This window comes from Balaenoptera borealis (assembly GCF_965194805.1).
Source record: "Balaenoptera borealis genome assembly, chromosome: 2".
In the NCBI taxonomy this organism is placed as follows: Eukaryota; Metazoa; Chordata; class Mammalia; order Artiodactyla; family Balaenopteridae; genus Balaenoptera; species Balaenoptera borealis.
Window position 1 is genome coordinate 57663190 of NC_138867.1, and position 25198 is coordinate 57688387.

General features: G+C 43.3%; 1 protein-coding gene across 1 annotated transcript in view; it reads left to right on the forward strand.

The window, feature by feature from the left end:
* Positions 1 to 24213, forward strand: part of CARTPT (CART prepropeptide) — a 48391-nt gene extending 24178 nt beyond the window's left edge. The window contains exons 2-4 of the mRNA XM_082374454.1: positions 22067 to 22287; positions 22698 to 22781; positions 23650 to 24213. Coding sequence (XP_082230580.1) covers positions 22129 to 22287; positions 22698 to 22781; positions 23650 to 23757 — 351 coding nt within the window. The 5' untranslated portion in view covers positions 22067 to 22128 and the 3' untranslated portion in view covers positions 23758 to 24213. The remainder of the gene's footprint in view (positions 1 to 22066; positions 22288 to 22697; positions 22782 to 23649) is intronic.
* Positions 24214 to 25198: the final 985 nt, after the last annotated feature.

A 25198-nucleotide genomic window follows, 5' to 3' on the forward strand; every position in this document is an offset into this window, starting at 1 on the left:
GGGCAAATTCCCTATTTTCTTTGTGCCTTAATTTCTTTATCTGTGACACGCATGTTCCTGTAGTCTTTACTTTATTGCACTGTTGGAGGAGAAATTGAGTTTAACATGTAAAGCGTGTAGAACAGTGCCTGACACAGAAAGGGCTCAGTAACTGCCGTTTGTTGTCATTGCTGTTATGAAAGATGCCCCTGGCTGTCCATCACTGAGACAAAGATGCTGAATTATTTATTTCTATCACTGATACAGATTTCCACAGAATCCCTCTTGTGTTCTCAAGCAAGCATTACCAACATTGCTGCATGGGGGGTGGATTTGAAATCATTAGCCATAGAACAGAAATTTGTCCAGTTATTCCATGGTAAGCACTTGATAAATGTACAGTCTTGTAAACGTCTAGATCACTTCTTTTAATTCTTGTGTAGTATTCCAGCAGAGCAGTACATTTCCTTAGGGTCGGCATTTGGGTTGTCTCCTTTGTTTCTCTGAACACAGTGCTGAAATATTCATCCACGACCATGGGGGCGTTGTGCACATGGGAGAGAATAGAATTGCTGGGTTGGGACTGAACCCAGGCCTGTTTAATGCCAAAGCCCTCAGTTATGTTTCTCTCACTTACAGGGTCCTAGGTAGAGACAAACAATACATTCTGAGAATGGTGATGACCCACGACCAACGGAAAAATCCCCCAGAGGTGAACATTGTCCTGGAGAGGCAATGTCAGCAGTCATCCAGAGAGGTCTTTGGCCAGGGAGACATTAAAAATCTCCTCGCTCCATAAATGAATCCACGTTGAACATTTAGCTGAATGTGAACACGTGAGACCAACAGAAAAAAAAAAAGAGCTACAGGGATATTGTCACACAAACAGTTTTTATTGCTCCAAGAGTCAGCAAACAAAATTTTAATTTTATTTATTCACTTGATACTTAATTGTAAATATTTGCTATAGACTTGAAAGAGTGGTGATTTGTGGGGACAAGATGTTTTAGACGTTCTTTCTTTTTTTTTTAAACATCTTTATTGGAGTATAATTGCTTTACAATGGTGTGTTAGTTTCTGCTGCATAACAAAGTGAATCAGCTATACATATACATATATCCCCATATCCCCTCCCTCTTGCATCTCCCTCCCACCCTCCCTATCCCACCCCTCTAGGTGGTCGCAAAGCACTGAACTGATCTCCCTGTGTAGGCGTTATTTCTTTTTCAGTCTGACATAGTAAGTCTTATTACTGAGCCAAAAACTATTTAGTTGTCTGTATATCAAGGAGGTCAAGAAATTATTAGATGGTGTGGCTAAGAGGTGGAGTATTTCAAAGTGTCAAATTAGTGAAGACTGGTAGAAAAGGAGAAAGAAAGGGGCAGAGAGAAGACAAGAAAGAGGACTTCACTGGGGTGGGGATGGGGCAGTAGCAGAACATCCTGGTTTGATGGAAGGACGTTCAATATGCAGCAGAGAGGACTGTCCTCTCTGTCTCTCTTGTAAAGTCCATTTCTAGGGACAGACTCTACAATCTCCCTCAAGCAGACTTTTCTTAGCTTTTAGCAGGCTGAAAAAGAAATCTGAAAATTCAGGTTTAGCCCCACTTCCTCTCCTTCAGGCCTCTGAGGACCGTGATGGCAGCCCTGAAGGTGGGTCTGGAAGCTTGTGTTCTTCTCTCCAGGCCCAGGGAGTGGAGGACATGGTGCAGGTGCTGAGCCTTTCCCTTGGTCCTCAGTCCCCTGCTCTGGGCTTCCCCTTCTCTTCCCGAGTCTCTGGCCTTCCTACTCCCCATTTTTCTACCTAATGCATCAAGACACCTGCAGAGGTGCGGGGATGCCCCGCTGGCAGAATTGTGGTCCTTGGTAGTGAGCTCTGCAGCTGGCTCACGGGTTTTGTAGTCCCAGCCTGCACCTCCTTTTCCTCTTCTGGGCAAAGATGCAAATGATAGCACTCACTCCATAGGGTTGCTGTATAATGTGGGTAAGACTCAGCACGGTGTCGAGAAAGGGCTCTGCCATTATGATTCCTCAGGACACAAGAAGAGCACTTCAGTGTGATTGCAGAGGAAGAGGGGAGTAGCCTCAGCCTGTGAAAATTCAGGGCTTTGCTTTCACTCATGCCTATCCCCAACCCTAACCTTAACCCTGGTCTCTCAAGTAGTTTGAGAGACACTCACAGACGACAGGCCTTAAGTGGACCCCTTACTTCTTTGAGTTGGTGGGGGGCTGGGGCAGCTGGACCCCCCCCACTCCAGGCAGGTCGGTTCTGGTCAGGAGCAGCCTGTGTCTTAAACCTTACAGCCCTTATCCTTTTCTATGTGTGCGTGACATTTGGGAGGTTATCTTGAATGACCTTAGGGTTAGCTAGCTAGTTGAAGTAAAGCAAAGGGTAGAAACTTGCCTCAAAGATGAAGTTAAAGGCAGAAAAAGCAAACTGCGCTTTTTAATAAAGCAGTTTAAGGAAAAAACAGCTTACAGGCATTTTCTTCTGTGTGCGTGACCCAGCTGTGATGAGGTCTAACCATTTTTCTCATTTCTTCCCTTTTTCTCTCACCCGCTTTGTAGACAATGTATGTTATCCGGAATTATCCTGTCACCATTGTGATAAGGATCATGATTTCAATGAGTAACAATAGACAACAAAATAATAGCAATATCCACAGATATGTTTCCCACAAAATTCCTTGGTTTCCGTTGCTATTATTTTGGGTTAAAATAAGTCATTTAGAAAAAGGAACAATTAGTCTATGGTACACTAAAAAGAAATACTGTAAAACATGAATTCCCAGCTTATAGCAAACTTACTTTACAGAATTTTAAACTAAAAACAATCAATTAAATAGATAATCTTTTTAATGACAACCAATATGACTTATGAAAGACCCTGGGGATACAGAATCTATGGAGGATAGAAAATAAATAGATCAAAGAATGGCAGATAAATTATACTTTATGAGAGTTAGGTCTGTTTATCTCCTCTTGATGAATAGCTTTTAACATATTTTCAAGGTTTTATAGGAAAACATAGCTGAAATCCCTTCTCATCCTATTTTTTCAGAAAGGCAGTGTAGTGAGTAGAAAGGATGTGGGCTTTGCATCAGATCTGCTTCAAATCCTGGCTCCACCACTCATCCAGCTGTGTGATGGTGGACACATTACATATTCTACCTGAGTGTCCTGTTTCCCACCAATAAATCATCCACGCTATTGTATGTTATACACACACACACACACACACACACACACACACACACACACAACTAATTAAGTATGTTTCCCCAAGATTCACCTGCATGTGGGTTTTAGCTGAGCATCCACTGATGGCATGAATATCCAATGAACACATTACACACCATTCCTGTTGAGTTATAAATGGTGACACTAACAAATTACAGTTAGGAATGCTGATAAGTGTTGTAAGCATTTCTAAGTCTTTTAAGCATTTCTAAGTCTTTATGTACTTAATCTTAAAAAAAATTAGAATCTCTATAGTATGTAACATTAAGCACTTATTGTTTATTGTGATCTCAACTCAGCGTGTAAAAGTGTTTCTATGAAATGTATGTGATTCTGACTCTGTCACAGGCTGAACTCGTCTGAATCTGCTAATCCTTTTTTTTTTTTTACAATTATTAGTTTTATGTAGTTATCATTTGCTCTCTCAAGAGTTTAGCCATTGGGCTCATTTGTAGCAGCAAAGAGTAGAGACCATAAGCTTGGACTCTGAAATCAGACTGCTAGGGTTCGAATCTCAACTCTGCTACCTACTTGCTGTGTGACCTTGGGCAAATTACTTACTCTCTCTGGGCCTCAGTTTCCTCATCTGCAAAAAAATGGGATAATATATAGTGTTGTTAAGAAGAACTAAATGAATTAATCTTTATAGGGCCTGCCCTATTCTAAACTGTAATTGCTATAAAAGTCTGAAAGAATGGGGCTTCCCTGGTGGCGCAGTGGTTGAGAGTCTGCCTGCCAATGCAGGGGACACGGGTTTGAGCCCTGGTCTGGGAAGATCCCACATGCCGCGGAGCAACTGGGCCTGTGAGCCACAACTACTGAGCCTGCGCGTCTGGAGCCTGTGCTCCGAAACAAGAGAGGCCGTGATAGTGAGAGGCCCGCGCACCGCGATGAGGAGTGGCCCCCGCTTGCCGCAACTGGAGAGGGCCCTCGCGCAGGAACGAAGACCCAGCACAGCTATAAATAAATAAATAAACAAATACTTAAAAAAAAAAAAGCAACAACAACAAAACAAAAAGCAAAAACAAAACAAAAAAACCCTCGTTTGCTGAAGGCAGTCAGAATTGATTTCTGTTTCTAAAAAAAAAAAGGTCTGAAAGAATGAAATTATTAACTTTGCAAATGATTTGAAATGGATAAATAAAATACTTTAATAGTAAATTCATACTAGTAAGATACTATTAATAACTATTAAATTAATAACTTAAAATATTAGTACAGTGTACGTTATTCATGATACAGCTGTTTAAGAGAAATATCTATGTAATTCATCTGACACATAGTAGATATTCAGTAAACAGTAGCCATTTATTACTATTATTATATAATTCTATGATAATAATTCTATACTACTAATAATTATCTATCAGGAAAGGAATATATGCTGGATTGTATTTAAAGGGCACCCACTAGATTCAGCTCTGTCTTAGAGCTTTGAAAGAGCAGTTTATTGAAAGCACATTGTTTTCAGGTTCAGCAGAAATGTGGTGACTCACGCTGAGCACTGTTACTGTTTGAAAGCCATGTCATCAGTATCCTGTGTGGTGTGGGAGCTGGATGTGGGTGACTGGGGGCTGTGTGAGTAGGTGGCAGGAGAGGGTCTCAAGGCTTTTGCCCTCTGGCCCTTTGTTCTTCTCACTGCTCCCGCAGGTCCAATTTCCACGCAGCAACCTTGAGAGCTGTCTGCCTAAGGCGGCTGGTGATGAGGCCACCTAGATGGGAACAGGAAGTGGACACTGTGGCAGTGGATGGTGGATTTTTTTTTTTTTAACAGTGATAATGTTTGTAATTTCAAAGCTATTTTTTTTAAAAAAATTTTCATTTATTTATTTTTGGCTGTCTTGGGTCTTCGTTTCTGTGCGAGGGCTTTCTCTAGTTGCGGCGAGCGGGGGCCACTCTTCATCGCGGTGCGCGGGCCTCACACTGTCGCGGCCTCTCTTGTTGCGGAGCACAGGCTCCAGACGCGCAGGCTCAGTAGCTGTGGCTCACGGGCCTAGTTGCTCCGCGGCATGAGGGATCTTCCCAGACCAGGGCTCGAACCCGTGTCCCCTGCATGGGCAGGCAGATTCTCAAGCACTGCACCACCAGGGAAGCCCTGGATGGTGGATTTTAACCTGGTTACCTCCCCTGGCTTTCTCGCTGACCCTTGAGTTCAAAAGCACAGAGATGGTGGCAGGAAGACCTGATGGAACCATGTGGCAAAGGGCTCAGACTCACCACTCACAAGCTGTGTGACTACTTAACCGCTCTGAGCCTGAGTTTCCTCATGTGGAAATGGGAGAATAATACCTGATCCTCAGTTTAAATGAGAAATGCCTGTCAGGTGCTTTGCTCAATGCCTGGCCCAGAGTAAGGGCTCCATTAGCATACACGGCGGGGTTCTGATGTCAAAATCTATTGAGTGTAACCCCTAAGACACTAATGCATCTTGTCTTCAGAGCTGGTCTTCAGTAAGCTCTATGCTATCCTAAAAATTAATTAGGTTGTTATGCCCCCCTCCTCTTCACTACAAAATTGTAAAAGGTTTTTTCCATTTGTCTAATGCAATGTATTTTAGAACCAAAATTTTCCCAGTAGATGCAGCTATAAAGGAATAAGCTGCCTGACGACAAGACCCAGGCTTAGTTCAGGGAAATGGCCCTTGAGATGCAATCAGTGGGTATTACCAACAGCCATTTCAGCTTGATCTGTCTGATCCCTAGGAAAAGAGATCCTAGCCATTTCTTTCTGGAGGCATCAAGTCGGTATTTTCCCGTTCTTATGATGAAGTTCATGCTGTGCAGCATTGGAAGTCCAGTGCCAGCTCATGTGTGATGTCACCCAGTGCCCACCCTCACTGACTGGCACCGTCCCAAACTCTGGTCATGCCGGATGTCCTGGGCAGCAGCGGCAAGGCCTTCCCTGAGGCTGACCTGTGGTGGGGTTCAGCAGGAGCCCCAGAGCAAAGACCCAGCATAGACTCCCTTTGGGAAGAAAGTTGGGAGTGAGGGGCCAGGAGTTTAAGGTCTCAGAATAAAGCCAGAATTGTACCAGTTGTGCAGTTTGTGTCTCCCTCTGTAGACACCTAGCCATGCTTCTCTGGGTGTGTGTGTGTGTGTGTGTGTGAGTGTGTGTGAGTGTGTGCGTGCGTGAGTGACAGTGCCTATATGGGAGGTGTGATGAAGAGGGAGGGGGGAGGCACAGCCTTCTATTTCCATCCAGTCTGCTTTCCAAAGGCTTTCCTGGGGGCGGGGGTGGGGAGGGGGAAGGAAGCCAGGAACACAGCTGCAAAGGGGCCCTGAGACATTGCTGGACGTGCCAGGTGTGTGGGAGCATTCGCACCAGTTTGGCCGTGGGCAGGTGAAGGATGGCTGACTGCAGATAGCACGAGCTCCACATGGCAGGGGAGTGGGTGGCGGGGGCTGCCCAGAAGGTTGACCTTCCACTTGTTTCCTCATTCAGAGCTGTTCATTCCGGGGCTTCCCTGGCGGCTCAGTGGTTAAGAATCCACCTGCCAATGCAGGGGGCACGGGTTCGAGCCCTGGTCCGGGAAGATCCCACATGCCGCGGAGCAACTAAGCCCGTGCGTCACAACTACTGAGCCTGTGCTCTAGAGCTTGCGAGCCACAACTACTGAAGCCCGCGTGCCTAGAGCCCGTGCTCCGCAACAAGAGAAGCCACTGCACTGAGAAGCCCGCGCACTGCAAGGAAGAGTAGCCCCTGCTCACCACAACTAGAGAAAGCCCGTGTGCAACAAGGAAGACCCAACACAGCCAAAAATAAACGAATAAATAAATAAATAAATTTATAAAAAAAAAAAAAGAACTGTTCATTCCTGAGACGCTCTGTGCCTGGTGCTGTTCCACTCAGACCAGAAGCTCGTCCTCACTGAGTTTGCAATCTATGGAGGAAAATAAACCTTTGGCAAGGAAACAAATTAATCCATTTCAGATAGTGATAAGTGCTCTGAAGGAAATGGAGTTCTGTAATTAAGAATAACAAAGGACAGCTATTTTAAGTGGCTGTCGAGGTGACATTAGAGCAAAAGACCTGGAGGATGAGAAGAAACCACTCAGGAGTAGGTGAGGGTCAAGGGGAGTGGCCTGAAATGAGGTGAGTGGAGGCCTACAGCCTAGTAGATGCTCAAAGAACCAGTGAATGTGGGTGGAGAGGGCAGCAAGGACCAGCTCACTCTGCGTCTTGTAGGCCATGAAAAGAGTTAGGAATTCAAAGGGCGAAGTAAGCCTTCAAGGGATCTAAGCAGGGGAAGAACAAGACTCAGTTTATATTTAAAAAAGATCACTATGTCTGCTATGATGGAGCATGGGATTTGAAGGAGCTAGAAGCACAGCTTTCGAGTTCCAGTTTGGAGCGTTCTGTGCTTTTCTCTTTTATAGCTCATCTCACACTGTACTGGAATTGTTTGATGTCCCCTCATCCCACCTCCAGTAGCTTACCCATGGCTTAAGGGCCATTAAATGTTTATAATTCTCCACCATCAGCCCTGAATGCATACGGGCTCAACAATTGTTTGCTTAATAAATAAACTACAATGAATCTTCCAAGAAGGGGGTGCCGGTCTTTAGGTTTGGAGTGTAAGTATACTGTCTCCAAGAATGTCTGCTTTGAAGGAAATTGTTAGGGAGGAAAATCTTTTCCTCCAGCCGCTTAGATTCAGTGACTGGGGACCTGCAAATTTGACTGACATTAGATAGATTAGCAGGCTTAAAAACACAGAATTTTTATTAATATTTACACGCATGGGACTTCACAGAAAAGAAGTGAAACTCAAAGAAGCAGTTAGACTTGGGAGCTTATATACGCTTCTTAACAAAGGAAAGAGAGTTTGAGCTTCAAGGGACAATAAATTGTAAGGAAGTGACTAGGAAATACATGGGGGAAACTAATGGAAGAGGAGGGCTATTTTAGTAAGCTTTGTTTCTGCAAAACTCATTGCTGTCTCTCTATCTTCGGTGATAAGGGTCACTCTCCTCTTCTGGTACAGGAGAGGGGGATACCTTCACAAAGAAAATATTATTTTCTGCTTATAGGCAGATAAGGGGAGGGCAGAGAACTCTTTCTGTGTTTATTGATTCTCAATTGCCTTCAGCTCAAATTCTTATCAAAATAATCCTTATGCTAAAGTGGCATATTGTGGGGTAGCATACCCTGACCTCCTTCCAGATCTATTTGCACACGAAAGCTCTTAATGTTAAATAATCAGTTACAGCTAATTCAAAAAGATATATGCAGTGTTCATAGCAGCATTATTTACGGTAGTCAAGATGTGGGAACAACCTAAGTGCCCATCAATGGATGAATGGATAAAGAAGATGTGGTATATATAGAAAGAATATTACTCAGCCATAAAAAAGGCTGAACTCTTCCATCTTTCACAACATGGGTAGACCTTGTGGGTATTATGCTAAGTGAAATAAGTCAGACAAAGAAAGACAAATACTGTAAGATTTCACTCATGTGTGGAATATAAAGAAAATAAACAAACAAAATAAATGAATAAGCCAAATCAAACAAAAACAAACATGTAGATATGGAGAACAGAGTAATGGTTACCAGAGGGGAAAAGTTGGAAGGTGGGGAAGGCAAAATAGGTAAAGGGTTTCAACTGTATGGTGATGGATGGAAACTAAATTTTTGGTGGTGAACATGCTGTAGTATATACAGAAATAGAAATATAACATTGTACACATGAAACTTATAGAATGTTGCAAAGCAATGTCACCTTCATAAAAATAAATTAACAAAAAATCAGTTATATTAGTTAATAGTCATACCCACTCCACTTCTGGGCCAGGGAATCTGAATCAGAGGTGGATATCTTGGTAAAGAGATACAGAGCAGAGAAGTATTCATAAAAAGCTGCCTAACCACTGACGGGATGTCATCTCCTCAAGAAAACTTGTTCTCTAATGTCGGAGCTCAGGTAAAGGACTCTGTATTGTTCAGCTTGTCCTCCTCAAGGCCTTAGTAGAGTGGTTGGAGATAGAAGTCACTACATGTTTGTAAATTAAACTGTACGTAAACAGATTTCATGGAAGGTTGTGAACCGTGAATGTAGCTGCTTTGCGGAATGCAAAGCCCGCCAAGATGGAAAATGTAATTTCAGAACTGGCTGTGGGTGCTGGAGGCAAGATAGGGCTTTGCAGAAAGAGGCTGGGAGAAGGTGCCCTGGGTGACGTTTTTCGTCTCCTGGGTGATGTTTCTGTATCTGAAGAGGATGAAAAGGTAAACAGCACACAGTCTCATCCCTAAGGTTAATTCTGTTGGGAGACTGCATGCAGACTGCTAAAGTGCGGCATTTTCACATCCTGGTGAACTGATTGGCAGGTGCTATAGTAGATATAGTAATACGTGATGTACCTGAGGTATGTGGGAAGGAAGGCAGAATTCAGAGGGCAACAGGAATCACTAGAGGCTTGGGAAAATGCTGGAAGGAGAAAAGAGCTGTGAAGGGAGGGGACATTTGTTACCTGTGTTCCCTACGTGGAAGGAACATGTATTTGCCAGCTGTTGCAGATAAACAAAAGGAATTTAGAATTAAATTGGGTGTTTGGAAGAGCTCTCCAACTGTAAGTGTTCTGAGATGCTTTAATTCGATTACAAAGGGATGAAAATCGTTGCCTTTTCTGATTGGGAGTTTATGGAGTGCCTTCTATGTGCCAGGCACTGTGCTGAGTGCTCTATATTCATTTTATGTCATCATTACAGCTCTATGGGGGAGGTATTTTTATGCCCATTTTATGGATGTGAAGTCTGGTAGATGGCTTGGTTTCTCTAGTGCCGTACAGTGGGTAAGTGTCTGGCTTCAGTGCCTGTGCTTTTTCCTATACATCACACTCTCTTATTGGTGGTCCTAACAAAAAGGCTCAACAGTGATCTTTTGGGGGTTCAGTTATTCCCCGTCTTATTTTTGTTGAGTTTCTTCTGAAGTCCTGGACCCAGTGGTGCGTCCTTGTCTAAGGCCTGGGCTTAGGGTTACCGTAAGGGCTAGCCTCGGGCTCAGAGGTACCCCTCTTGGTTATGGGGATATTCCTGTGCTTTCTCTGTAACCAGAGTCTTATTAAATGCCAACTAAAGATACAAGGGTATAAATGAGAACCCACCTCTCTTCCCCATATTGATGGGGGCCAGTGTTTACCAGGTCATGCAATCAAGCTCTGTAGACCTGCTCTCTCTTTCCTTAATTTTGTTAGTTTATCCTGGAAAGAAAGAGATAACCAGATCATCTGAGGACCCATTGTAGGAACTGCTGTGAAGGGGAACCAAAGCTATTGCCTTGTGTACCTTAAAAGAGTTTCATGTTAAATCAGTTGTCAACATTTTAAAATCAGGAAGTTTCATGTAAAAATCCAAATTTCCATCTATTGAAAAACCAGAAGTTCTACCACTCTCTATTGCCTTGTATATGGCCCTCTTCATGCCTTACCTTACTGGCCCTCTTAAATATCTGAGTTTGCAACCCCAAGGCTAGAACAAAGCTAATTGACCCAAAGACTAGTTCAGTGTAGGCACCAAGAAGGCCATCTGATCATTGAAAGAATGAGATACGTCTGGCTTCCACCTGGGGAGTATTTATTTATTTATTTATTTAAACTGAAGTATAGTTGATTTAGAGTGTTGTGTTCATTACTGCTGTACAGCAAACTGATTCAATTATACATGTATATATATATCTACTTTTAAAATATTCTTTTCTATTATGGTTTTTCATAAGATATTGAATATAGTTCTCTGTGCTATACAGTAGGACTTTGTTGTTTATCCATTCTGTATATACAGATGCCCAATAGGTACACGAAAAGATGCTCAACATCGCTAATTACTAGAGAAATGTAAATCAAAACTACAATGAGGTACCCACCTCACACCAGTGAGAATGGCCATCATTAAAACGTCCAAAAAAACCCCCCAAATCTCTTACTTCAATAAATGTCTTGCAAAAAAAAAAAAAAAATTGGAAACACAAGTTTGCAAACTAAAAAAAAAAAAATTCTGTGAATAACAAATGCCAGAGCGGGTGTGGAGAAAAGGGAACCCTCCTACACTGTTGGTGGGAATGTAAGTTGGTGTGGCCACTATGGAAAACAGTATGGAGGTTCCTCAGAAAACTAAAAATCGAATTACCATATGACCCAGCGATCCCATTCCTGGGCGTATATCCAGACAGAACTATAATTCAAAGAGACACATGCACCCCTATCTCCATAGCAGCACTATTCACAACAGCCAAGACATGGAAACAACCTAAGTGTCCATTGGCAGATGAATGGGGAGCTTTTAAATGGCCCTTGCCTGGGCACTACTTCAGGCCGATTGAATCAGAGTCTGAGGCTAGATAGGCATTACTAGAAAAGCTCCCAGGGTGGTTCTAATCTGCAGCCAAGTTAGGAACAATAAGTAGGGCTTGCCCATAAGTAGCACTCCAGCCTCAGTTCTCTATGTCAGAGAAATGGGCTTATGAAGTCTTGCATCAAAGTTGCTGTTTTTACCTGTCTCCCAGCACCTCCGGGGTAGCCCCATTCACCTCATCCTGATTTACTCACATGTAATTGGGCTTTTTTGACTTTTATGTTTGCACCTCCAGTGCTAAGATTTTATAGAATTCTGGAGAAAGAGAGAAGATGAGAAAGGAACAAAGAGTTATTTCAAAGTCTTCCTTTGAAATGCTCAAATATCAAGACTGTTTTATGGCAAATATTAAGATTCCTAGGAAAGAGGAAACATTTAGAAGCTACTTACTCTTTTATGTTCACCCTTGCTTCAGAAATAAAACATAATGACAAAAAAAATACAATAAACTGGACAGGTTTCTTTGAAGTCCTTTTCATTAGCAAACACTGGAGGACATTGGTCTCTGTGGTTATCTGGTGGCTGCTGTGGGCAAAGCTCCAGCTTTTGTCCATTCCAACCCTCAGTGCAGGGCTCTGGGCAAAGGCCATGTCCATCAGCGCTGTCTTCATCCAGGGCTACCCTGGCCAAGAGTGCAAATGGCAGAAAATGACATTTGCATCTGGGTACAAAGCATCACAAATGCTTGCCACTGTGGCTCCGCAGGGCCCCCTCCTCATCAGTCAGGCATGTGGGGTTTTGTGTCCTCATAGGCTGAGATCTTTGCTCTTCCAACGGCTAAAAGGCCCTAAGCCCTCTCGTGTACCTGACATTAAGGTCTCTGTCATAACATGGCCAGTCCCAGTTCACATTTCGAAAGTCAAAGCTTGCACTTGGAGACTTAATCTGCCATTTTTGCAGCTTCCAGTGGAAAATGACCTGGTTTTTCAGGGAGCAAGGGGGAATCTTGACCATTAGGCACTATCTTTTACTGTATTTAAAAATTATTTTAGAATTCAAGTTTTACTTTCTCCTTCTCTTTTGCTCCCTCTTTTTTTTTTAACCCCCTTACAAAAATGATCAAGTTGATAAAATAAAATGGAAGGAAGGTATAAATAAGAAAACACTAGTTTTTCAGAGGATTTGGGTCCAACTTCCTTCTCACTTGTCTGGGGACCTGGATCCAGTTACTTAAATTATCAATTTTATCGCCTACAGAGTTAGGAACACAGTATCTGCTCAAGGTGAATACAAATAAGTCTTTCTTCAAGGTTTAATTACTTATTATATTTTGGGGGCTTATTTCTGCATGCTAGGAGCCCTTGGAAAGCCCCTTGAGATGTGTTCATGACCCCTTAGATCAGGGGGCCATAGAAGTCTTTGCTGAACTGGCAGTGACTTGACTCTACCCATCTATACTGGGTAGAGTCTATATAGCTATTGAGCTATTCATGTTTTATGAACAAAGTGTATTGGGATCTTGAAAAGATTTGGCCTTGGAGATCTTTGTAGGGCAAAGCGTGCTTCCTGACACCTCACTAGATGATGCAGAAATCCCTGAGCAGTGCTCTTCAACCAGGGGTTTATATCATTCAGGTTATATCAGAATCACTTGGGGCAACTTTTTCCAATGACACTAGCATTCCCTGAAGAACCCTCAGTTTGACCAATCCCTTGCCAAGAACACTTTCCCGTCTTCTCTGCTCAAACATTCCATCCTTCCTTGACCTACCTTTCCAATTGTTCCAGCCTAAAGAGCTTGTCTTCCGTGCGCTTCTTATTCACTCATTGTCCAGATGATTTATTTGACAATCAATTAGCAATTGATGGCTAGCTTCTGTTTCAGTTGAATGCAATTTGTCTTGCTATTTAATATTATCTCTGTCTAGTGGAAATAATACAGATCTGAGGTTTAGTTCTGGCTTGACTTCTAACTGTATATCTTAGGCAAGATATTTAGACTTCTTGGGTTTCAGAGCCCAGTTGTTAAATTCTGCAGTTCTCTTCTTTACCTCACCAGTCAAGCCTAGGTTCTTGCACAATTCGTGTTAATCAATTTTTTTTTTCTTTTTTGACAGAGTCATTGTGGTAGACAGTTTCTAACATGGTTCCCAATGATCCCTGCCTCTTGATAGTCACACCTTTATGTAATCCCCTGCCCTTGAGCGTGGGCAGGACCCAGTGAATAGAATTTGGCAAAAATGATGGGATGTCACTTCTGTGATTAGGCTAGGAGGGACTGGGCCTGCTCTTTTGTTGGCATTCTCTTTCAGGCTCTTATCGCATGCTTGCTCTGATGGAGAGGGCTTCCTGGAAAGAATTGAGGGTGGCCTCTAGTCAAGAGTCAGAAAGTAACTGAGGCCTCAGTAAAATAGCCTTTGAGGAAGTGAACCTTACCAACATCCACTGAGTTATCTTGGAGGTGGATCCTACTCTAGTTGAGCCTTGAGATGACGGCAGCCCCAACTTCTTCTGATTGCAGCCTTCTGAGAGACCCTGGGCTGACACCTTGATTGTAGCCCTATAACAAACCCTGAAGGACCTAGCTAAGACACACCTGCATTGCTGAGCCACACCTGCATTCCTGACTCACAGAAATGGTGAGATAATAAACATGGATTGTTTTAAGCCACTAAGTTTTGAGGTAACTTGTTATGTAGCAATAGATAACTAATATTATCTATGAGATGTGTTGATGGATATGGTAGTCTGTCTACCTGAACGGGTCAGATTAAGCTAAATTATGCTGCAGTAACAAATAACCCCCCAAACTCAGTGGCTCATATCTACAAAAGTTTATTCCTTGCTCACACTCTATGTCCACTGAAGGTTGGTTGTAGCTGTGCTCAATATTTTCCTCCCTCCAAAACTCTCCATAACCCAGGCTGACAGAGCCGCTCCTTTTTGGAACATTGCCAATCATCATGGACGAGGAAAAAGAGAACAGGGCCAAGTATGTACTGACTTTTAAATCTTCCCCATGAAAACAACACATCATACTTCTGCTTAGTATTTCACTGGCCAAAGCAAGTCATGTGGTCACGTATGAGTTGAACAGGACCCAAAGTATAATCTTACCCCGGGGTGGAGCACTAAATAATCGTGAACAGGAACACAACGTATAATATACCATCAGAGAGAGGGGTAGCCACAGACTGTCATGATATACAGAAAAGAGAAGGAATAGCTCATATCCTCAGATGAATGAGAGTAGAGGCCCCAGAGCCTAAGAGAGGAGAGTTAGTAAAGAGCTCTCTTTTCCAGAGAAGGGTGGAAAATTAAGGGAATATGGGGTACTGAAGAAAGCTGAGGAGTTTTAAAGCATGTCCATAATCTTCACTGTTACCTCTCTAACATCCCCCTAAAACAGTCAACTCTTTGGCAAGTGCAGCTTTAAGACACGCCCCTCTGTCCCCACTCTTCTAACTGGATTGCCTTCCCTAAAGTCTCTAAGCTTCTTTTGTATAGAAATATAAGAACCTTCCTTGTCTATAATACTGTTCATAAAGTTAAACTGGGTTTTCAAACAACTGTCTTCCAGCAATCATTAATAGGAGAGGAAAATGTTGACATGTTACCTTGGGCAAGCTTGGCGTTCTCTGGATTGCAGTCTTTTCAAAGTCCACTCTAATCTCCCCTTCCTGAGTTATAAGCGCAGTCCCTGTGGATGTCCTGCAAATGTTGGAGGAGCTTAAGGAATGCTTCCTAGCCCATCCATCTCAGAGGCTGCCAGTCTGGCTTTAGAGAGGCAGTTTGATGGGAAGAACAGAGACCTGAATGTCAATACATCTAGCTTGCAGAACAGGAGAAGTGGGGTCTGACTTAGCTGGTAAGTCAAGCCAATGTGATGAATGTACTGTTAAAACCAGAACCAGATTAAACTTCTGTTGATGTGCAGTGGAGAAATGTCAGGGCCAGAGAGCTTCTAAAAAGTAGAGGAGAAACTTGTTGAAAATCTTTCTTCTTATAAAATATACTTTTGCCCTCAGGCCCTGCCTCTTTGGATCATGCCAGATGGTATTCTGTTTCTCCTGAGGTTATAGTTTATGTCAAAAGAAATAGACTTCACTTTGATGAGTTCTGAAGGAGGCATAGAAGAGTCCCAGAATAGTCGTTTTTAAAGTGACCTTAGATGCTGTCTAAGCCAAACCCCTGTCCAGCACAGAAGTCACTTCTTCATGTCTCCATAATTTGGAGATTGGTGATCAGGGACAGGTTTTAAACTTCCTAAGAATTTTTTTAGGATTGATCCTATTCCAGTTTTCTTTCCATATTGCACCATGGTGAGTGTGAGGGGAAAGCAATGAAGTAGAAGTCTATAAGAAGAGCATGGAGACAATATCCTTCTTCCTAGTGACAAAGCAAGTTTTGCATTTGAGAAAAATTTTCCATTTTGCAACTGAAATGCCCTGAGGAAATGTTGAGAGAGGCCATAGTCTGAACCTCAGAAATCCTACCTCTGAAATAGACTACCATGAAACAGTTTTACCCCTTCTGGCACATTTTTTCCCCTCACACAAGGGTGACGATGGTGTTTCTGGATAGTAAATTGGTAGTACTTTTAAGCTGCTTGGATGAAGCTATTCTGCAATAGATTGTGTACTTTATTGGATGGTCATCTTGTTAGTGTCTAAAGGTAATCTTTCATTTCATAGCAACTAATGTTCCCTTCCTCATCTGTGTCAGGTGCCATGCTACATACTGAGAATACATAGGTGACTAGATATATTCTCTGCCCTCAAAGATCTTGTCTAGCAAATGAGATAGACATAGGATAATATGATGTAATGCAGGTTAGGTGTTTTAATAAGTATATGTACAAAGCTCTATGGAAACAAAGGCAAGGCAAACCTGGTGGTGTGATGGAGCAGTGGATGAGGAGGGCTTCAGGTAAGATGCATCTTGAAGCATGAGCTTTTTAGATGTTCAAGGTGAGGTTCATAGGGAAGGACATGGACAGAGGCAGAGGTACAAACATGCAGAGAACATGTGGTAATCATTAATGCATTCTAGGTTCCTGGTAACACTGTGCTTCTTATTTTGTCCCTTTTACCTTGGTGGAGCCATGTGACTAGTTCAGGACAGTGAGTTGGAAACAAAAGTGAAATATCACTTCTGGGCCAAAGCTTTTAATAGCTTGTTTAAGACTGTCCAGAGCTCTTTTTTCCCTTTGGAACACAACCAGAAACATCAGACATGGTGAATGTTCTGTCAGTCTGGGTCCTTGACTGACCATGATGATCACAGCACTCCATCAACCCTTGATGTACATGTGACATGAGTAAGAAATATACCTGCTTTTTTCAAGTCACTGAGATTTTTGATTGTTACTTAGCATAACCTGGTCTATTTCTCTAATTCAGTGCAAAATTAAGAAATAAGTATGGTGTGCCTGCAAAATAAGATACAAGATATCTGATGGGACTTGTTGGGAATGGAGAAAAATGAGATTGGAAATATGGGCTAGGACCAAATTATGAGAAACTTTGACACCATTGCTGTGAAGTTAACTAGAATCTATAGGCAACGAGCAGCCATTGAAGGATTCAAATTGCTCACTATTAAGTCATAGAGTTCATCTCTTGGGGCATCCTAGTCTACTGCTTTAGTGCTAACCCTATACTTCCTGTAAGCTTAGGAGATCTGGATCCAGAAGAGTTAGAGGAGAAGATGGGATAGATGTGGCACAGGGAGTGTGGGCTAGGTGTGGAGCTCCGTCTGCTGTGTTCCAGGTGTGCTATGCAAAAGAAACCAGAGGAAGATTGCTTGCTTTGTCCTGGGACAAGTATCTCTTCATCAGTGATTCCTCCTTATATCCTACTTTTCTTAGGCTAGACCTTTCAGGTCAAGAAGCTTGCTTTTAGTGTTAGTATTTTAAAAATTGAATTATTTGGTTTCGTCTATTCTCGTGTTTCCTGTTCATTGGATCCAAAATTGGAACTATTTATTGCTGCTTTGGATGTTCTTTTTCTGCTCTACAGTTCCTTTTTTAGTCATGTTTCCCATTACACGTTGCCACCTCTCAGATTCTCCATGTAGCCTACTCGCCAGCAAACCAGATCACTCAGTGTTCCCTGAGATGTCCTTGCCTCTGTGACTTCATTTACATAGCCTGCTTGTACCCGAGTCCCCACAGTGGGATGTTTGGTATCACTGAAATTCTACCCACCCTCTAGGACCCACTCACATGCCATTTTTTTGTGAAGCTTCCTATCTTTAGAGGGAATTAATCTCTGAATTTTCTGGGCTTCTCCTTCTCTATTAGGACCCTAAGTTCACTGAGTTGTTATATTATGGGTATTGGTGGGCATGACCAGACGCAAAGATCAAGGGCAAGAATTTGTCTTGATTATCTTAGCAGTCCTCCTAGTACTTAGCAGTGTTGTGAACATATTGGCATTCATATTTTTAAAAATTGAAAACCTTGAAATTGAAAGCCTTTTAACTGAAAGCATAAAAAAATTAATGAAAAGCTTTGTCTAATTTCCCCTGCTTTATTCCTTCAGAGGCTGCCTGTAAAGCACATATTCTTCCCTACTACGTCTCCAACACCTCCCAATTTAGCACCAACACCAAATGTCCTTCCCTGAAAGATTATTTTCTTTCACATAGTGATAAAGATGTTTAGTCAGAACAGAGTGAACATCAGTTCCTTTGGAAGGAAGGCTCTGGACTGAAAGTCAGTAAACAGAAGATGAATGCCAATGGAAAGTAATCTCTCTTCCAGAGGCAGGGAGGGTGGAGAGCAGACAATGTAGAAATGAAAGTGTGCCACCTGAGAGATTATAAACATGTACCAAAGGAGACAGAATGATGTTTAACTTGGGGGGAAAGTGCAGCAAGCACAGATAAAGAGAAACAATCTTAAATACAAATATTTAAGGATTTAAGGGACTTCCCTGGTGGTCCAGTGGTTAAGAATCCGCCTGTCAATGCAGGGGACACGGGTTCGAGCCCTGGTCCAGGAAGATCCCACATGCCGCGGAGCAACTGAGCCCGCGCACCACAACTACTGAGCCTGCGTGCTGCAACTACTGGAGCCCGCACGCCTAGAGCCCGTGCTCCGCAACAAGAGAAGCCACTGCAATGAGAAGCCCACGCACCACAGTGAAGAGTAACTCCCACTCAACCGCAACTAGAGAAAGCCCACGCACAGCAACAAAGACCCAATGCAGCAAATAAATTAATTAATTAATTAAAAAAAAAAAGAAGTTAATGAAACTGAGGAAGTTTTACTGTTGAACAAGACTTGGTTGTGGGGGGTAGAGAGGGCGTTAATGGACAACAGAGTAGTCTGACATATGAGCAATATGACAATTCAAAAGGCTGGTGCTCTTGTGGGCCATATAGGAGAAGAAATGATTCAAAATTTGAAAGAAGGAGGGAGAGGGAAGTACTGGAATTTGGAATGTCATTTTGGTGTCTGATTCTCCATGGTCTTCTCATTATTTAACATTTTAGGGCTCCAGAGTTATCATTTAGTAATACTGACCAGCCCCTGTATTTTTAGGGCTTTTAGACCAGAACCAGACTCTCTTCTCTTGCCAAGTCACAAATCAATTAATGGGTTAATTACTTAATTTTTTATAGTGAAAATTTTAGAACTCCAAGAGATAGACAACGGTCAGAAGAGGTTTTTCCAATCTTTTTAATTCGGATATCAGTACATTATAAGTAGATCTTACTGGCATTAGTTTCTCAGCTCTCTGCTGATGAGATTTCTCTTCTTGAGCTATTTCAAAGAGCAGAACGGGAGACCTACTCTATCTTAGGAGGAGTGATTGAGAGATTTGTCTACAGTAAATCTCCGTAGACACATCCTGGTCACTGCTTCTCTTTTGAGAGGTGACTTGACTCCCATTTCTATATCTGAGATGAGAAGTAGTGATTAAATCCACTTATGACTTTACTTGCTTGGGGGTATCAAAGGTGGGTTTTTTTTTCTTTCTAATGGAGTCATTAGAAAGTAGCAAGGATACATAAATTCTCCTGCCAGGGCATGGTGTACAGACTGCAGAACATCTCATGCTTTTGTGCCCTCCCTTGTTATAACTTACATAAGTTATCTTTGGGAATAAAATGGTCTAAATCTTATTGTACCATATGATCCCTAAAGATAGGTTATCAAGTCATTCTATTCATAGATGAAAAAAGCAGTGCAGCGTGTAAATGACCAAGATACCTGTGGCTTGCTTCACAGGATTGTCCAAGTGTCCCTTTCCCAACCCTTCAACTAAATGTGGTGTCCTCCTTCCATGAAGAGGATAGCACCAACTAAGCATCAGCAGGACCTGAACTTTGAGCTGTTTTTCCAATAAGAGTGGCACAAAGGAAAAGCTATTTTTTGTGTCTTGATAGATAACAGTTTGAGAGAAAGTATTACATTGGGAATATCCCCATCTTTGCAGAAGGATGGGCTAAAATCTTATTAGGGACTGTTTTTCTTCTAAAGCTTAGAATACTTTTATCACTGGAGATGGGTTTTGCAACAAGTGCCAACATGTGTCTGTAAAGTTTGAGTGGCAATATGTGCTGCTACTGAAGTTTTATTGTATAGAATTGCAAGGTATGTGTGAAAGGCAGAGCTACAGGAGGTGCTAGATTAATTTTCAAGTTGCATTTATCCCAAAGGAAAATGTTTTGATGCTGTTAATATGTGTGCCAGTTATTAGAAGAGATATTACTTCTTTTTTTCTTTTGAGATATTACTTCTTGAATTGCTTCCCAGTGTGCATTTGAGTAATAATTAAATACTTGATAAATGTAATAACCAGACACATATTATGCATTAACTATCCCAATGACCCAAAGCATCTGCTAAACAATAAATCTGTGGGAGAATAAATTAGTGGATACTTTAGATGGGGTGGTCAAGGACATTTAAACTGAGATTTCAATGACAGGAAATAGTCAATCATTTGGAGATGAAGGAATACCATTCTAGGTAAGGTAAGTGTAAAGGCCTCAAAGTGGGAATGAGCTTGGCCTGTTAGAGGACCAAAAAGAAGGCTACTGAGGTTGGAGTGGAGAGGGCAGAATGGTAGGACATGAGGTTGGACAGGGGTACAGATCATGTAGTACTTGGTAAGTCAGGATAAGGAATTTAGATTCCTTGCTTAGTATGGGAAGTAAGGGGAAGCCATTAGTGTATTTTAAGGGGAAAAGCATTCTGGCTGAGGGTGACTTACGGATTAGAGGAAAGCAAGAGAAGATGACGTGGGAGTTGGGGGTAGGCAAGAAGTAGGTTGGGGCAGCTGTCCAGGACTCAGGTGGTAGTAATGGGGATGGATGAGAGTGGATGGATTCAGGAGCAGCTGAGAAAAAGAGGGTGTGGTGACAGAAGAAGCCAGGTGGGCAGGCAGGTGGGATAAGCCTCTAGGTCTAAGTAGGAAAACATTGCCTCCCCTACAGGAACTTTCATTTGCGTTCAGGCTGTAGGGACTCCAACCTCTGAAAAAACAGAGTCTTCACAAGTCACTGAGGACCTGGCTCACCACTGACTTTTAATCTTCGGAGATATTTCCATAATCAGGAAGTTGCATTTTTTTTCCACCCCTTTTCTTCTTTCTTTCTAGTTAGGCTTCTTAGATATCAGGGGTGGGCAGTGGGTAGGAGGGGTTCTGAGGATGGTTGAATTTGCCCTGAGGAAAAGCCGAGACACTGCACACACAGCCACTTGTCTGGTCAGCCTCAGAGTTCGAAGGAGAGGCTTGGTGCTCATTGTGCTACGGGCCAGGGGTTTTACATACCTAATCCGTCATTCCATTCTCCTGAAAACACTGTGAGGTACATTTTAAAATTCCAGTTTTACAAAAGAAAAGGGTGAGGCTCAGATATGTTCTTCATGTTGTCCAAAGTCACCCAGCTTGTAAGTGGTAGAGCCAGGCCTGAAACCAGAACCTGGCTCTCTACACTCTCCACGCCGCCGCTGAACTGGGGTTGGTCTCTTTGCCTTCTTTTCTTATTACCACACAGACTCCACCAAAGAACCCAGCATGAGAAAGGCCATGCTTTCTCTTTCTTTTATGTACTATATTTGCCTCCCCTCCACCACAGAGTACCTCGTAAGGTGCTCAGCAAACACGCCTGCCTGGAGGCAACACCGTCTTCTTGCTGCCACAAATGGGGCTGGGATAAGAAGCACGGCGGTGCTGGGAGTGGATCGTGCCGCCCCTGTGGCTGCTAGGTGATGGGGAAGGACTCTCCTGTCTGTGCCTTGACTCGAAGGCATTTTCCGTTTCCTAGTCCCCTCCCTCTCTCCATCCCTCACCTCTTGCCCCTCGACTTCAGCTCAGGCCCCTGGGGAGCGTCTCTTGCCGCGGGGCTGACAGCACTCGGGGGCGCGGGGTCCCTGTTCTCCGCGCTCTTGCCCATCTGTGAGCAGAGCCTCGTTCCGGGGCGCCTGGAGCCCAGCGGGCATTGACGTCAAGCGGCGGCGAAGCGCTGCCTACAGACGGTTGACCCGGACCCTCCTCCACACCCCCTTCCTTCATCGCCCCCTCCTTCTTCCCTGCGCCCAGGCTCAGGCTCGCTATAAAAGGCGGGAGCGCGGGTTGCCCCCGTAGCGCCGGATTTCAGCACCATGGAGAGCCCCCGCCTGCGGCTGCTGCCCCTCCTGGGTGCCGCCCTGCTGTTGCTGCTGCCTCTGCTGGGCACCCTAGCCCAGGAGGACGCCGAGCTCCAGCCGCGAGCCCTGGACATCTACTCCGCCGTGGAGGACGCCTCCCACGAGAAGCAGCTGGTCTGTATCCCCCCCGCCCCAGACTCCCCTGGGCTGCCGCGAGGTTCCTTCCTTTGTGCGCGTCCTTCCTCTCTCCCTGCCTCCCCACCCCCATTCCTAAGTCAGGGCCCGGGGAGGTGGGCACAGATTCCCGGCTCCCGCTGTTACCCACGGGCTCCGGACAGTCTGTAGAGCGAATCCCTGATCCCGGCCCCTCGGAGCAACAGGAGTCTCCGAGGCTTCTGGACCTGCGGTCAGTTCGTGGGACAGCGCTCGCTGAGTTTCCACCCCTTGAACATCCGTCTTTGTGGAGAGCAGGGGAGGGGTGTGTGTGGCTCTGGGGTTCCTTATAACTAGGGCTGGAAGAGAGCACCGGGGCTGGGCGCACAGCCAAGGCGGCAACTTGGGGCTCTGCGGGCGCTGTGTTGCAGATCGAAGCGCTGCAGGAAGTTCTGAAGAAGCTCAAGAGTAAACGTATTCCGATTTATGAGAAGAAGTATGGCCAAGTCCCCATGGTAAGGCTTTGGGGTCACCCCTCCCCATGCTTTTCCAAGAGGAAATACACCACCTGGAGTCTTTTACACAACCTTCTCTCCAGGGTGTGGCTAATAATTCAGATAATGGGTTTGCAGCCTTCTGCGGGCTCCCCTTTGTTTCCACCGTCAGCCCTTGCCCCTTGGTCTCTAAGGTTAAAGAGTAGATCGGCCGTTTCGGAGGGTTGAACAGCTTGTACCAGGAATCAGCCCTTGGGTTTCCGTGGAAAGCAGTATTTCCTAAAAATGTGCTTTTTTCACCTCACGAAGAATTCTCTGAGTTGGAAGAGCCCTTAAATCCAGTCAGTGCTTGTTCCCCTAATTTTCTTCCTGCCTTCCGGACCACTGCCAGCTTGTTAAACATCTAAGTTCTCGGGTCAGAAATCTTGATTCAGGTCTGGTCACCTTCCTTGAAGAACACACACACACACACACACACACACACACACACACACACACACACACACTTTAATCTTTCTTCTTGGGGTGAGGAGGTGAACACAGGTAGCAGGGGTTGTGAGAATATATAGGTCTATTGTTTATCTCTTAGATAAAAAGGTCTTGTTGATTTTTTTTTCTTTTGGATGAGCAATTAAAGGAGCCAGGAAATGTAACTTCCCCACAAAAGGTAGAAGAAAGTAAGAGGGGTTCAATAATTTAAATTTCTTTCTTTTTATGTTCTCTCACTGAAATTATAAGCACAAGGCTCTCCTCGTTTCAGGCCTGACTATACTTAGACCCATGGTGATGGTGGTAGGGTTCATCTGTCTCTCCCATGAGGCAGACTTTGTGTTGATGGGGAGACATGGGTATGCTTGTGCAGGATGACGACACATTGTGTTGTTCGCAGTGTGACGCGGGAGAGCAGTGCGCCGTGCGAAAAGGAGCTAGGATCGGGAAGCTGTGCGACTGTCCCCGAGGAACCTCCTGCAATTCCTTCCTCCTGAAGTGCTTATGAGGCGTCCACCCTTCTCCATAAGTCCCCCTGCCCCCACTTTCCCCAGAGGACCATACCTTCATCCCCGGAGTTTGGCTTTAGCAACAAAGTTTGCATCTCCCTCTGAGGAAAAGGGGGCTCTTTTCCTGCTGTTTCCAAATAAAAGAACACATTAGGTGTTACTGTGTGAAGGGTAATGCCTTGTATGGTGTTGATACGTGTGCAAAGTATTCTATTCTTATTTTATCTGTCTGACAAGCTTTTCAAAGCTTTTTCAAATAAAAAGCTTTTACTTTTTATTTAAGTAAAGAAGGAGAACTTCACTTTGAAAATTGTATTTTTGTAGGTGGCATGACAGGATGAAAATTAGATCAGGTAAATCTGGTAGATGACATCACAACCTGGAAAATAAATCACCCCAAGCATCACAAATTGAAGCATGTACAAATTATACATAATAAAGCGTTTTTCATAATTGCTCATAGTGCTTTGTTGTTTCTGCATAAATAATTTCAACAGGAATGGTGGCATTAATCATACTGTTGTTTTCAAGGAGAAATATTTTTAAAATAGCAGTCTATTGGGAAAACGGCACTGCGGCTCCAAGGAGTTTTCATCATTAATTAGGAGTTTGCCACGCAAGCTTTTGTACACAATTTTTCTTTGATTGCAGTGGTGTGGGGTGTGTGTGTGTGTGTGTGTGTGTGTGAGAGAGAGAGAGAGAGAGAGAGAGAGAGAGAGAGAGGGAGGAAATAAAATGAAGATGGTTGGAGTTGAGTTGATATATTTTGTTTATTAAACGCTTTCGCTAGAATACTTAATTTTAACAGGGAGACCAATACAAGAGAAATTGTCTCATACTTTAGCCACATTAAAAGCAATTTGAAAAATTAGGACTTTTGTTTTGACACCTCTTTATTAGAAGATATGCATTGGTTAAAAAAAAAAAAGTGGGCTCTTTGGGAGTTGTTGTTTGTCCAAAGGAAGGTAAATAGCTATTTCAGGTACCCTAAGGATGTGAGACACAATCATTCGCACTGTTTAATACACCATCTTGGAAATATTCTCACTTCAGAGGAATAAGAGTCATTTCAGTAAATAGTTTTGAGGGGAACAAGTGAAAATTAATGGGGGCAGTTTCAACTCAAGAAATACAAAAATCTTAAATGTAAAGTTTTAGAGTCTTAAAATGTTTCTGAGTGCTTACCCGAGGTCACGTTTCTGGGGGTTTAAACCAAACTAAGTAACATTTAGGTAGAAGCATCATGAGAGGAACAGATGCTTTTTCCTAATGCAAACTCAGGAGGCACCTGCATAGTAGTAGAATTTAAAAATAAAGTCCCTCCACTGATTCTTGGGGACCTAGAGTATGCTGTTAAAAAATATTTTCATACACAACTGCCTTTTGCGGTGTTCTTATTGTTACTGTTATCATGGCTGGTCTTCCTAATAATCTTGCAAG